Raw genomic sequence first — 14,769 nt, forward strand, 5'->3', positions numbered from 1 at the left:
ATGGCGGCGCTCTTGACCCCGGGGCGGGTGAGTGGACGGGGCGCGGCCGTTCGGACCCACCCCCGGGGCCCGGGCGCGCTGCGGCGCTGGACGGCGGTGTCCTGTGTCTCGTCGCCTTGTCCTCTGCAGGGCGCTGTCTCGGAGCCTCGGGAGGGGTCGCCTGTGCTCCGCGCGGGAGCCCAGGTTAGGGGCTCCGTACGCTGGATCCTGTGTCTGTCAGTCCCTGGGACGCCGCGTAAAAGGGAGAGACGTGCCTTCTAGAATTCCTCCCCTCAAGCCCCCACCAGTGGCGTGCAAGGGCCCGCGGGGCGGAGCGCAGGCCCACAGTCCCCAGACCTTTCTGCGCGTTGAGGCCGCGCCCCTTCCCGAGTCTAGGACCTTGAGTAACTTTCAGTGCTGCCTTTGACTTTTTTTTTTTTATTGGCTGAGTCGTGAGGCATGTGAGATCCTAGTTCCTCGAGCAGGGATCGAACTGGTGTCAGCTGAATAGGGGATTATTAACCACTGGCCCGCCAGGATAGGTCCTGTGCTTGGCTTTTATATTAAAGTTCCTCCACCTGGGTTTAGGAAACTAGAAAGGCACATGGATGACATGTATTATCTAGTGTCCAGTATGGTCCAGGGAGCATTACTCTGGCTCTCTTTTCATGGAGATGCCTCCTGAGCCCATGTTGATGGCAGAGGCTCATCCCTGGGGGAATCTGATCCTTGGCTTCCCTGTCCTGTATCCTCTATAAAGATAAGGGCTGGGGTGGGGAAGAGGCAGCAGTAGCCTGCAGCAGTTTGGGGATTGCTGCTCTGCTAGGACAGAAAAGGTGTCAGGACCAGCTGGGAGCCCAAAAGGCCAGTTTACCTTTTAAGTTTCCCGGGTGGCTCTAGAACCTGCCTGCTAGTGCAGGAGATGTAAGGGATGTAGGTTCAATCCCCAGGTCGGGAAGATCCCTTGGAAGAGGGCACGGCAACCCACTCCAGTATTGTGGCCTAGAGAATCCCATGGGCAGAAGAGCCTGGCAGGCTACAGTCTACAGGGCCTCACAGAGTCGTTCTAAGCCTGACATAGGTCCCATACACTTCAGAAGTGGCAGCTGGGTTTTGGTTGGTTTACAGCCAGAGTGAGTCCGTTCAGATGGTAAAGTATGAGGGTGTACAGGAATGTGCGGTTCCTTTGGACATGAAAGCCCAAGAGGTCCTGGGTAACTGCATAGCCATTGCCCAGAGCGCCCTCTTCACAGTCCTGATCACCGTCAGGACTTGTCCTGTTTGTTGATTTCCGCATCCACTTGCTTCCCTTCTTGTCTTTATTTCAGACTCATTCCCATTGGCTGTCCTGAGAGAGGCTTTTCCTGGTGCCCAATTGCAAGCAGGCAGTCACCTCCTCAGCCTTCTGGCTCGTTTTTCTTGAGTTTGGAAACTTTTGGCCCCTCTGACATTGTTGTGTTCATTTATTTAGTTGTTCATTTAACATCTGTTTCCAGCCCTAGAACTTGAGCGCCTGTAGTGCTCTCTGCCAAGACCTGGAATGGCCCAGGCTTATACGAGGTGCTCAGGAAATGGTGGAATGAATGAGCCTCCCACTCAGGTGCTCTCATCACACCTACAGTAAATACAGTCTCCTGCACCATGGCCCACAGGGCTGTACTGGCTCTGCCCTGTGAGCTCCTCCGTGCTTCTCCCCCTTCCGTTCTTCCCTTGCTGCACTCATTTCTGCCCAGTGTGCAGCTTTTGCCCTTGCGTTTCCCTTTGGGGCCCTGATCCCGAATCTCTGCAGGGCTGTCTCTCTCCCCATCCCTGTGCCTCAGTGTCTCCTCTTAGGATAGTCTTTTCCTGGCCATTTTCCTCTGGCTGAGGTACCCCTGGCTCCCACCTGTGCATCTTCTGGTAACTCTCTGCTGTCTTTTGCTGGATGGATATTCAGTTCCCAGTTCTGTTTCTGTTTTTTTTGTTTGTTTGTTTGTTTGTTTGTTTGTTTTTACCATGCAACATGGCTTGTGGGATCCTAGTTCCACAACCAACAATCAAACCCTGGGCTTTGTCAGTGAAAGCGTGGAGTACTAACCACTGGGCAACCAGGGCATTTCCCTGCTTTTGTAACTTAAATCTGAGGTTATGGGTGACTTTTTAGGGCTCCCTGGACCTAGAGCTCTGGCTGAGATAGGGAGGTGATGATGACCTTTCCCTCGAGGGCTGCAGGGGAATCAGTAAAAGTCACCAAGGACATGGAGCCCTTCACCGGGCCGGCCCGCCCGCATCTGCTGTGTGAACATGTTCTTTTCTCTTTAGTTCTCAGAATCACGGCCCACTGGGAATGAGCATAGTATTAATGGTGACACTGATGCTTGGAGAAATGATGAGATGTTGCGCCTACGGTCACACTGCCAGCAAGTGTCAGACTTCAGACTCTTCACCTGAGCCCCGGATCTCTGGCCCAGAGCAAGGGATCTGCAGTCACTTGAACGTCAGAGGGTGAAGCCCTCAGCCTGGGCAGGCGCTCAGACAGGGTGAGGGCAGCTCAGGTGCTGTCGCCGCCGTGGCCATTGTTGGAATTACGTCTTGAGCGTTCTTCCCAGAGCACTTACCTCTGCCCCCGACCTCGTGGACCACCACTGTCTGTGTCATGGCCCGTGGCCTCCTTCACCTGAGGCTTTCCTCTCAGCCGCAACTGCTTTATGTCCCAAGGCTGCATCTGCCTCCCCCTTGAACCCAGCCCAGACCTTGGCCATCAGCAGGCCTCGTGATTCAGGCCTGGGTCTCTGCACCTTCACCAGCAACACAGTGACAGGCTTGACCCCACCCAAGTGCACATCACCCGTGTTGCTGTGTTTGACTCTCCAGGCGGTGGTGACCCTCAAGGATGTGGCCGTGACCTTTACCCGGGAGGAGTGGGGACAACTTGACCTGGACCAGAGGACCCTGTTCCGGGAGGTGATGCTGGAGATCTGCGGGCTGCTGGTCTCCCTGGGTACGTGCTCAGCTCTTAGACCTGTGGGCAGCCCAGCCTCCTCCTGGTTTCTGGCTGATCAGAAGGTCACAGGAGTCACCTTTCCTGCTCTGCACAGACCCTGGAGTTTGCTGGCCCTCCTCCTCCTGCCTGGTCTGTGTATGTAGCAGGGATCAGAGGGATGGAAGCAGCGTCCCTCTGAACACCAGCCCTCATCCCGGTGCCCAGTACCCTCGGGCATCAGTCTGAGGTCCCTGTTCTTGACTCCTCTGCCGGGAAGCTGACTGACCCAACCTGGTGGAGTCACACGTCCCCACAGCCAGTTAGCAGGGCTGTTCTCTGAAGAGAAGGTGAGTCAGGCAGGCCCTCCATAGCATTTGACATCAGTGCCACCAGGGACTTGAGAACTATTGATGCCTCGATGTGACCCTGAGCAATTTTGTTTCTTTTGGTTTGAGGTTGGGCTTAGGCATCCTTGGGTGGGTCTGAAGCACAGGGTGCCTTGGAGGAATCATCAAAGACCTTCTGGAAGGAGCGTCTGCTTCCCAGGGTCCTGTCCTGTGCCCTTGCACGGGCCCGGCTTCCAGTGATGATGTTCAAGGGCACAGGTGTTGTGCAGACAGACGACCCTACCTTCTACAGCAGTTGAAGCCCTGGACTGGGGTGTGCGCCCTTGGTTCCAGGTCACAAGTCAATACTTTATTTACTTGGGGAGCAGCTACATTCATGGTCTTCCTCTTCCTGTCACAGAGTGCCAGACAGGGTGGAGGGTTTCATTCTTCTCATCCTGTATCCTGTTTCTTGCTCCATCCACAGGGCATCCAATTCCCAAACCAGAGTTGATCCACCTGCTGGAGCATGGGCAGAAGCTGTGGACAGGAACCAGAGGCCTCCCGCATAGCACCGGCCCAGGTAGGAACTGGTAGCTGCTGGCCAGTTGGGCTCATGGCGGCCTTCAGAACGTGCGGGGACCGGCGCCTCTGAGGTGCCACGTGCAGCCCTTCGTGGGGTCTGGAGGTTTCTCTCGCATCGAGGTTTAGTGTGCATCCGCTGGCAAGCTCGGGACCACACCATTGTTTAGAGATCCAGACACCTCCTCCTCCTCGTTTTTTTCGTTGTAATTTTCTCTATTAAATTGAAGAACAGGTGATTCCCAGTGTTGTGCCAGCTATGCTGTACAGCTAAGTGACAGTTCTACACGTCTGTATGTTCTTCCTTTCTATTCTTTTCCACTATGGTTTATCCCAGAACAGCCACTATAGCTCCCGGTGCTACAGTAGGGCTTGTTGCTTATCCATCCTATATGTAATGGTTGGCATCTGCCGATCCCAGACGCCCAGTCCTTCCCCTCATCACTACCCCACTTGGCAACAAGTCTGTTCTCCACGTCTGTGAACCTGTTTCTGCTTCATAGACAAGTTCTTTTGTGTCGTATAGTTAGACTTCACATATAAGTGATACCGTATGGCATTTGTTTTTCTCTGTCTGACTTATTTCACTAAAGCATAACATCTTCTAGTTCCATCTGTGTTGCTGCAGATGGCCCGATTTCATCCTTTTTCATGGCTGAGTAATATTCCGCTGTATGTAAGCACCACATCTTCACCCATTCATCAGTCAATGGACATTCCACTTGCTTCCGTGTCTCGGCTGTTGTGGATAGTGCTGCTTTGAACACAGGGGTGCGTGTGTCTGGCAGCCTACGGTGAACGATGTCAGGTTCGTGATCTCCAAAGATTTCGCTTCAGGACCAGGGACCAGGCTTGATCACTCAAAAGCTTTTGTGTAGCAGTTTCATTAAAATGAAAAATGGACAGAGAGAGCTTCTGACATAGAGACATCAGAAGTGGGACGGTGAGTGCCCCTCTTGCTAGTCTTAGCAAGAGAGCTGTATACTTTTTAATTGGTTATTACAGTGAATCAAAAGAATGTCTCATCTCATTGGTGGAGAAATCAAAAGCTTTTCAGACAAACAAAAGTTACAATTCAGTGCCACCAAACCAGCTTTACAACAAATATTAAAGAGACTTATATAGTAAGAAATATAAGAGAAGAAAAAGATCTGCAAAAGAATGTCTCAAGGTTGTAAAGATCTTACTAGACCTGCTCCCACAACTTGCATTTTAAGATGACAGGATTAGAACTAACAATAGAAAGAGCTTCAGTTCAGTCGCTCAGTCATGTCCGACTCTTTGCGACCCCATGAATCACAGCACACCAGGCCTCCCTGTCCATCACCAACTCCTGGAGTTCACTCAGACTCACGTCCATCGAGTCCGTGATGCCATCCAGCCATCTCATCCTCTGTCGTCCCCTTCTCCTCCCGCCCCCAATCCCTCCCAGCATCAGAGTCTTTTCCAATGAGTCAACTCTTCGCATGAGGTGGCCAAAGGACTGGAGTTTCCACTTTAGCATCATTCCCTCCAAAGAAATCCCAGGGCTGATCTCCTTCAGAATGGACGGGTTGGATCTCCTTGCAGTCCAAGGGACTCGCAAGAGTCTTCTCCAACACCACAGTTCAAAAGCATCAATTCTTTGGCGCTCAGCTTTCTTCACAGTCCAACTCTCACATCCATACATGACCACAGGAAAAACCATAGCGTTGACTAGATGGACCTTTGTTGGCAAAGTAATGTCTCTGCTTTTCAATATGCTATCTAGGGTGGTCATAACTTTCCTTCCAAGGAGTAAGCGTCTTTTAATTTCATGGCTGCAGTCACCATCTGCAGTGATTTTGGAGCCCAGAAGAATAAAGTCTGACACTGTTTCCACTGTTTCTGCATCTATTGGCCATGAAGTGATGGGACCAGATGCCATGATCTTCGTTTTCTGAGTGTTGAGCTTTAAGCCAACTTTTTCACTCTCCTCTTTCACTTTCGTCAAGAGGCTTTTAGTTCTTCTTCACTTTCTGCCATAACCCATAATATACATTTTAAGATAACAGGATTAGTCAGAAGGTTTTCAAGAAGAAGAAACTGTCCTCAAGCAGAATACATTGTTGTTATTCAGTCCTTAGTACAGAGTTGAAGCTGAGTTGTTTAGTTGCGTTAAAGAAAAAAACGTTTTATGTGACTAAGACTAAGGAATGTAGAAAAGAAAAGTTTGTCCTTTTCTCCTCGTTGAGAACGCCACACCCCCCATCTCCTCCTCAGGGACCCCAGAGTTCTTATCAGCCTGAAATTGACTCTCTTGTGTCTTTTCAAATTAGAGTTTTGTCTGGATATATGCCCAGGAGTGGGATTTCAGCTTCACTTTTTTTTTTTCAGCTTTACTTTTTAATATACATATAAACTGAAGTACCCTTTACCCCACCTAAAATTTAGACTATTTCCAGGACTGTGGCAGGGTCTGGTGTCCCATCCTTGTCAATAGCTGCTCCTATAGCGATCCCCGCTGTTGACACTCTGTCATTGTGGGTAGATTTTCTTTGTTTCTTTCTGAGGATGAGAGTGGGTGTCTTGAACAGCAGTTTCAGTTCTCAAGGCTGGGTGTCACCAAGGTTCGTTTCTTCTGAGGCCTCTTTCTTTGGCATGTAGAAAAGATGGCTTGTCCTGGATGGTGGAGTTGTCCTAACTGCCCCCTAAAGCAATGAGGATACTGACATTAGACTGCTTCAGAGAATCAGAGCCAAAAGAGATATGTGTCCTTTGAGATCTATTCTATTGATCTGGCTTCGTATGATTGTGAGAGCTAAGAGATTTTGAAATCTGCAGGGCAGGCCAGTAAGCTGGGAGAGTAGATGCTTGCAGCCTTGAGTCTAGAGGCAGAATTCCTTGCCTCCTAGAGCATCTCAGTCTTTTCTCTCTCTCTCTTTTTTAAATTTATGTATTTTTAATTGGAGGATAACTGCTTCACAATGTTGTGTTGGTTTCCGCCATACAGTAACATGCATCAGCCATTGACATACATGCCTCTCCTCCCTCTTGGCCTTCCCTCCCACCCCTGTCTTTGCTCTTAAGGCTACTAATTGATTGGATTTGGCCCAACATATGAAGGGGAACCTGCTTTTCTCAAAGTCTGAGAATTTCACTGTCAGTAGTACCTAAAAAGTACCTTTACAGCAGCATGCCGAATGGTATTTGGACAAAGAGCTCGGCACAACCACCAAGCCAACTTGATGTACAGAATTAACCACCATAAACGCTCACTCGGCGCCAAGAACTGTGCCAAGAGCTTTGCAGGCATTCTCTCATTTAACCCTCATGACGGCTGGAGAAACAGTCTTCTTGTCTCTCAGATGAGAAAATTATGACTTAGAGAAGAGAGAAGGGACTTCCTGGTGGGCCAGTGGTGAGAGCTGCATGCTTCCACTGCAGGGGGCGAGGGTTTGATCCCACAAACCACGCCTGGAACTGAGGCATTCTGACTCCAGAGCCCTTCCTGCTGACACCACACTAATGCCCCTCAATAGCAGAAATTTGTGTTTCCTACCATTTGGCCTGGTGTGTCCCTCTGCCCCTTCTCTTCTGAGATGTTCACTGTCTCCTTCCTATAACTGCCCTTGTAGTATTGCCTTCACCAGCCTTCTCGTGCTGTTTTCTTTTTCTAACTCTTTTTTTCCTTTTTGGCCACATCACAAAGGCTTGCGGGATCTCCAAAGACTGAACCCAGTCCTCAGCAGTGAGGATATGGAGTCGTAATCACTGGACTGCCAGGGAATTCTTTCTCTATTTTTTAGGCACTATTTTCAGTGTTTCGTGTATCAACCACTTGTTTTAGTTTTTGTTAACTCAGTAAGTCATGTCTGACTCTTTGTAACCCCATGGGCCCCATAGCCCGCTGGGCTCCTCTGTCCATGGGATTCTCCAGGCAAGAATACTGGAGTGGGTTTCCATTTCCTTCTCCAGGGGATCTTCCTGACCCAGGGATCGAACCCATTTCTCTTTCTTTACCACTGAGCCAGCAGGGAAGCATCAGCTACTTAGGTAACACTTGTTACCTCCCAGGTCATCTTCTAGGCACCTTTTTTTAAAAATTGGAGTAGGGTTGATTTACATTGTCGTGTTCGTTTCAGATGTGTGGCAAAGTGATTCGGTTACACACACATGTATATATTCTTTTGCAGATTCTTTTTCCTGTATTGATATTGAGTATAACCCCTGTGTTACACAGGAGGTCTTTGTCGTTTATCTGTTTCATATATAATAGTGTGTGTCAAGTAATCCCGAACTGCTTTGTATCTTTCCCTCCTCACCCTTTCCCCTTTGGTAACCATAAGTTTGTTTTCTGTCTGTGGGCCTGTTTCTGTTTTGTAAATAAGTTGAATTTGTATCTTCCTGGGGTTTTTTAGGTTCCACATATAAGTGATATGATATTTATCTTCGCTGTCTGACTTAGTGCACTTAGTATGATCATCTCTAGCTTCATCCATGTTGCTGTAAAGGCTTTTATTCTTTTTTCATGGCTGAGTAACGTTCCATTTTCTTATAATTCTTAAGCAGTCTCTAGGGGTGAATCTACTCACACTTACTCTTCTATTTCAACCCAGTACCCCATCCTTCTTCCTGGCGACTCCCGTGTCTGCATTAGGACCCAGCTTACAGGCTCCCCAGGCGGCACAGTGCTAAAGAATCTGCCTGCGAATATAGCAGACACAGGAGATGCAGGCTCGATCCCTGAGTCAGGAAGATCCGCTGGAGAAAGAAATGGCGACTCACTTCAGTGTTCTTGCCTGGGAAATCCCATGGACAGAGGAGCCTGGCGGGCTACAGTCCATGGGGGTCGTAGTCAGCCATGACCAAGCACACACGCACGCGCGCACGCGCACACACACACACACACACACACACAACACATCTCAGGGAAGATGGGCTATTTCTTCCCAGTGTCTCAAGGTGGCATATTCCTGCACTCTCAGAACCAAGGCATCAATCCTCGGGGCAAATGCTCTCCAGACAGTGCTATTGAAACTGTCCCCCTCCCTTGCTCCAGGTCCTCTGTCTCCCGGCCCAGCTTGCCCTCGGCTTGCCCCTTTCGTGCTGTCAGGGTCCAAGGATCATAAAAAGTAATTGGAAATCTAGGTTATGTTGGTGTGAAGCTACAGCAGGTGTCAGAGGTGCGGCTCTCGTCCTCGTTTGTCCACTGAAGTGTTGCTTTAGTTTCTTCCCTCTTGCATCACTAAAAATCCTCCTTCATGTATCGGCTTCTTTCCAGGTGACAGACCAAAATATCAGACCAGGGAGTCAAGCAGTTCTCAACCAGTTTTATCTGAGGAAGCCTTGCTCCAGGGAAGCCTGACTCTGGGATCTTCCTGGGACTCCAGGTTGGGGCGAGCCGGGGCTCCACAAGGGCTCTTGGAAATGTGGAGAGTTCCAGAGAAGCCAGAGGTGGACGCTGGCAAGGAGGCCCATCCGGGGACGATGAGCCTTGAGGATGACGGTTTAGGGGCAGGTGATGGTCTGCACTCAGCAGCGTTCCAGAAGAGAGTCTCTCAGGAGGATGTTCTCCACGAACGTGACCCACAGCGACCTGGAAAAGGCTCCCCCGTTCATCACCTCTACAAGTGCAAGCAGTGCGGGAAGGCTTTCAGCAGGAAATGGTACCTCGTGCGCCACCAGCGGACTCACACGGGCGTGAAGCCCTACGAGTGCAACGCGTGTGGGAAAGCCTTCAGCCAGAGCTCCACACTCATCCGTCACTACCTCATCCACACCGGGGAGAAGCCGCACAAGTGCGCCGAGTGCGGCAAGGCCTTCAAGCGCAGGTCCTACCTCCTGCAGCACCAGCCGGTGCACAGCGGGGAGAAACCCTACGCGTGCAGCCAGTGCCGCAAGGCCTTCACCCACCGCTCCACCTTCATCCGCCACCATCGGACCCACTCCGGCGAAAAACCCTTCGAATGCAAAGAGTGTGAGAAGTCGTTCAGCAACCGAGCGCACCTCATCCAGCATTACGTCATCCACACCGGGGAGAAGCCCTACGAGTGCGCGGAGTGTGCCAAGGCCTTCCGCTGCAGCTCGGAGCTGTTGCAGCACCAGCGGGTCCACACCGGCGAGAAGCCCTACACCTGCACCCAGTGCGGGAAGGCCTTCCACCGGAGCACCTACCTGCTGCAGCACTCGGTCATCCATACCGCGGAGACGCCGTTTCAGTGCTCCCGGTGCGGCAAGGCCTTCAAGCGCAGGTCACACCTGCTGCAGCACCAGCGGGTTCACACTTGAGAAGGCCGCCTTCACCCGCTGCTCGCCCTTGCTCCTTAACGAGGAGATCCAGGCTGGAGGGGAAAAGTTCTTCCCAGCAAAGAACGCTGGAGAAGGCTGTTTTGGTCCCCTCTTCAAAGCCGCAGGTGGTCACATGGGAGAGACGCCTGTGAATGCAGTAAATACCCGGAGGCTTCAGCCCCCCATCATGGGAGGATTCAGGCTGTAGAGAAACTCAGCAAGAAGGCTTGTCACCCGTGGGGCCACCTCTGTCAACTTCAGAGCACACACTAGAAAGAAACAGCCTGCAGATAACCTGAGCTAAAAGAGGAAGGTCTTCCTGCCACCTGAGATGGTGGAGTGAAGAGGAACCGCGTAATTATCGCCTTGAGAAAAGCTCTGCATCAGGTCACCCACCGCTTGTGACGCTAGACCCACATGAGAACCTCCCGGAGCTCGGGCTTTGCCTGTGAGGAAGCGTAGACGGGACACACTCAGGGGCGTTTTCACTTATAGCAACCTCCGGCCCCGGGGCTCCCTTGGGTTTGCACTTAAGAGGCCATCTCAGCATTATGTTGAAAAGGAAAATAACAAGAGGACTCCCATCTGGTCCAGGGGTTAGGATTCTGTGCTCTCGCTGCTCAGGGCCTGGATTCAGTCCCTGGTCAGGGAACTAAAATCCTGCAAGCCCCACAGTGTGGCCAAAAAGAAGAATAGCAGGGAGGTGGATGGGATGCAGAGGAAGACTATAAACATGAAAAGGGAAAGTGTTCATCACTTAGTCATGCCAGACTCTTTGTGACCTCCTCGACCTTAGCCCGCCAGGCTTCCCTGTCCATAGAATTCTCCAGACAAGAATACTGGAGTAGGTAGCCATTCCCTTCTCCAGGGGATCTTCCTGACCCAGGGATTGAACCCAGATCTCCTGCATTGCAGGCAGATTCTTTCCCGTCTGAGCCACTAGGGAAGCACAAACAAACAACAAAAGTGCTTTTGCAAGCTCTTTCAGGCTTTCTTGCCAAGGCTGCTGCTCTTTTTGATCAGTTCTATTTTTGAGGGGCAGTATTTGAGAGAGAAAATGGTTGCAGCCCTTTATTTTGATATGTTCACTGCTGTCCCCAACCATTAGGCGCTTAATTATTTGTGAGAAATATGAAGGTTTCAGTCATGAGTGACTTGAACTAGTAAGAAATTGGAATTCGAAAAATATCATTCATTCAGTTCAGTCACTCAGTTGGGTCCGACTCTTTGTGACCCCATGAATTGCAGCACGTCAGACCTCCCTGTCCATCACCAACTCCCGGAGTTCATTCAAACTCACGTCCATCGAGTCAGTGATGCCATCCAGCCATCTCATCCTCCGTCATCCCCTTCTCCTCCTGCCCCAAATCCCTCCCAGCATCGGAGTCGTTTCCAGTGAGTCAGTTCTTCGCATCAGGTGGCCAAAGTACTGGAGTTTCAGCTTTAGCATCAGTCCTTCCAAAGAACACCCAGGGCTGATCTCCTTTAAAATGGACTGGTTGGATCTCCTTGCAGTCCAAAGAACTCGCAAGAGTCTTCTCCAACACCATTCTTCAGCGCTCAGCTGTCTTCACAGTCCAACTCTCACATGCATACATGACCACAGGAAAAACCATAGCCGTGACTAGACGGACCTTTGTTGGCAAAGTAATGTCTCTGCTTTTGAATATGCTGTCTAGGTTGGTCATAATTCTCCTTCCAAGGAGTAAGTGTCTTTTAATTTCATGGCTGCAGTCACCATCTGCAGTGATTTTGGAGCCCCCCAAAATAAGATAGTTTCCACTGTTTCTGCATCTATTTGCCATGAAGTGATGGGACCAGATGCCATGATCTTTGTTTTCTGAATGTTGAGCTTTAGGCCAACTTTTTCACTCTTCTCTTTCACTTTCACAGGAGGCTTTTTAGTTCCTCTTCATTTTCTGCCATAAGGGTGGTGTCATCTGCATATCTGAGGTTATTGATATTTCTCCTGCCAATCTTGATTCCAGCTTGTGCTTCATCCACCCCAGCATTTCTCATGATGTACTCTGCATAGAAGTTAAATAAGCAGGGTGACAATATACAGCCTTAACGTACTCCTTTTCCTATTTGGAACCAGTCTGTTGTTCCATGTCCAGTTCTAACTGTTGCTTCCTGACCTGCATATAGGTTTCTCCAGAGGCAGGTCAGGTGGTCTGGTATTCCCATCTCTTTCAGAATTTTGCACAGTTTATTGTGATCCACACAGTCAAAGGCTTTGGCATAGGCAATAAAGCAGAAATAGATGTTTTTCTGGAACTCTCCTGCTTTTTTGATGATCCAGCGGATGTTGGATATTTGATCTCTGGTTCCTCTGCCTTTTCTAAAACCAGCTTGAACATCTGGAAGTTCACGGTTCACGTATTGCTGAAGCCTGGCTTGGAAAATTTTGAGCCTTACTTTACTAGCGTGTGAGATGAGTGCAATTGTGCAGTAGTTTGAGCATTTTTTTGGCTTTGTGTTTCTTTAGGATTGAAATGAAAACTCACGTTTTCCAGTCCTGTGGCACTGCTGAGTTTTCCAAATTTGCTGGCATATTGAGTGCAGCACTTTCACAGCATCATCTTTCAGGATTTGAAAGAGCTCAACTGGAATGCCATCACCTCCACTAGCTTTGTTCATAGTGATGCTTTCTAAGGCCCACTTGACTTCACATTCCAGGATGTCTGGCTCTAGGTGAGTGATCCCACCATCGTGATTATCTGGGTCGTGAAGATCTTTTTTGTACAGTTATTCTGTGTATTGTTGCCACCTCTTCCTAATATCTTCTGCTTCTGTTAGGTCCATACCATTTCTGTCCTTTATCAAGCCCATCTTTCCATGAAATGTTCCCTTGTTATCTCTGATTTTCTTGAAGAGATCTCTAGTCTTTCCCATTCTGTTCTTTTCCTCTATTTCTTTGCATTGATTGCTGAAGAAGGCTTTCTTATCTCTTCTTGCTATTCTTTGGAACTCTGCATTCAGATGCTTATATCTTCTCTCCTTTGCTTTTCACTTCTCTTCTTTTCACAGCTATTTGTAAGGCCTCCCCAGACATTTTCCTTTTTTGCATTTCTTTTCCATGGGGATGGTCTTGATCCCTGTCTCCTGCACAATGTCACGAACCTCATTCCATAGTTCATCAGGCACTCTATCTATCAGATCTAGTCCCTTAAATCTATTTCTCACTTCCACTGTATAATCATAAGGGATTTGATTTAGGTCATACCTGAATGGTCTAGCGGTTTTCCCTACTTTCTTCAATTTGAGTCAGTCTGGCAATAAGGAGTTCATGATCTGAGCCACAGTCAGCTCCGGGTCTTGTTTTTGCTGACCATATAGAGCTTCTCCATCTTTGGCTGCATAATATAATCAATCTGATTTTGGTGTTGACCATCTGGTGATGTCAGTGTTTATATTTTATATTTAAGGAGAGAATGGTCCACATAAGGATCACCACATGAAATCTGCACCCCAAAGGCTGTTGAATTTTTTTTTATAAGTAAACTTGTTTGTCTGGTTCTCAATGCCCAATACTCTCGCTCTTCTTATGCTTTTAAGTTTAAAAAGAAGTGCATGTATTAACATATGCACACATTTTGCAAAAACAGCAACAGGCAGTATATTTAGGAAAATTCACTCCAAAATTCATCAAACCTCAGTGAAAAGAAGCTGCATGCAAATCAATTACTCAAGGCTATTAATAGACTGCATTTGCAGTCTTCACCAGGGTCCTTTTAAAGATATTTAGCAATGTGGAAGATAAATCAATCCACATCACTTAGGGGCTTTATTTTTATTGGAATATAGTTGATTTTCAATGTTGTGTTTCAGATGTACAGCAAAGTGATTCTTTTTCAGATTATTTTTCCTTGCAGGTTATTACAAAATACTGAGTACAGCTCCTTGTGCTATACAATAGGTTGTTCTTGGTTATCTATTTTATATATAGTAGTTAGTGTATCTTAATCCTAATCTCCCAATTTATCTTCCCTCCCCCAACTCTCTTTTTTTAAAGAAAATTGTATTTATTTATTCATTTTTAATTGGAGGATAATTGCTGTACAATATTGTGTTTGTCTCTGCCATGCATCAGCAGGAGTGAGCCATCGGTATACATATGTCCCTCCCTCTTGAACCTCTCTCCCACTTCCTACCGCATCACTCTTTCTTGATTCCATTCTTAGGTGGTTTTTTTTAAATCATTCATTTTTCACTTAGATGCCTGAATCACTGTTCAGGGCACTTGAAAGGCATCAGTGAACAAAGTTGAAAAAAAAAAATCTTGCCCTGCAGAGTTAACATAAACAGCGTAATAAATAAACTGTATAAAAAACTAGATGATCGTAAGTATTACTGAAGGAAAAAACTGGAGCAGGGTAAGTTGAATCATAGACACCAAGCTATGAGGGGATAAGGACAGGTCATAAGTGTATCAGATAAAGTTGGGACGTCTTCAAGAAGGTGGCTTTTATACGAAGACTTAGAAGAGCAGGCACAGGCTCCGTGGGTATCAGGAGAAATTTTCTCCTCTTAGAGGGAATGTCCAGTTCAAGGGCTTTATGGCTGGAATATGTCCTGGCGTGTTTGAGGCATATTGAGGCGGTCATAGAGCTGAAGCAGTGATGAAGGGGGAGTAACAGGAGATTATTTCAGAGGATCGGGGTTCTGTTT

The 14,769-nt window shown here is 48.4% G+C and overlaps 1 protein-coding gene across 1 annotated transcript; it reads left to right on the plus strand.

Annotated features, from left to right (window-relative positions):
* Positions 1–10,726, plus strand: ZNF550 (zinc finger protein 550). Its single transcript, XM_040253758.1, has 4 exons — positions 1–183; positions 2,833–2,959; positions 3,755–3,850; positions 9,092–10,726. Exons 1-4 carry the CDS (start codon positions 1–3, stop codon positions 10,096–10,098), a joined length of 1,413 nt encoding a protein of 470 aa, XP_040109692.1. The 3' UTR covers positions 10,099–10,726.
* The last annotated feature ends 4,043 nt before the right edge of the window (positions 10,727–14,769 follow it).

The sequence above is a fragment of the Oryx dammah genome, unplaced genomic scaffold (assembly GCF_014754425.2).
Source record: "Oryx dammah isolate SB20612 unplaced genomic scaffold, SCBI_Odam_1.1 HiC_scaffold_13, whole genome shotgun sequence".
In the NCBI taxonomy this organism is placed as follows: Eukaryota; Metazoa; Chordata; class Mammalia; order Artiodactyla; family Bovidae; genus Oryx; species Oryx dammah.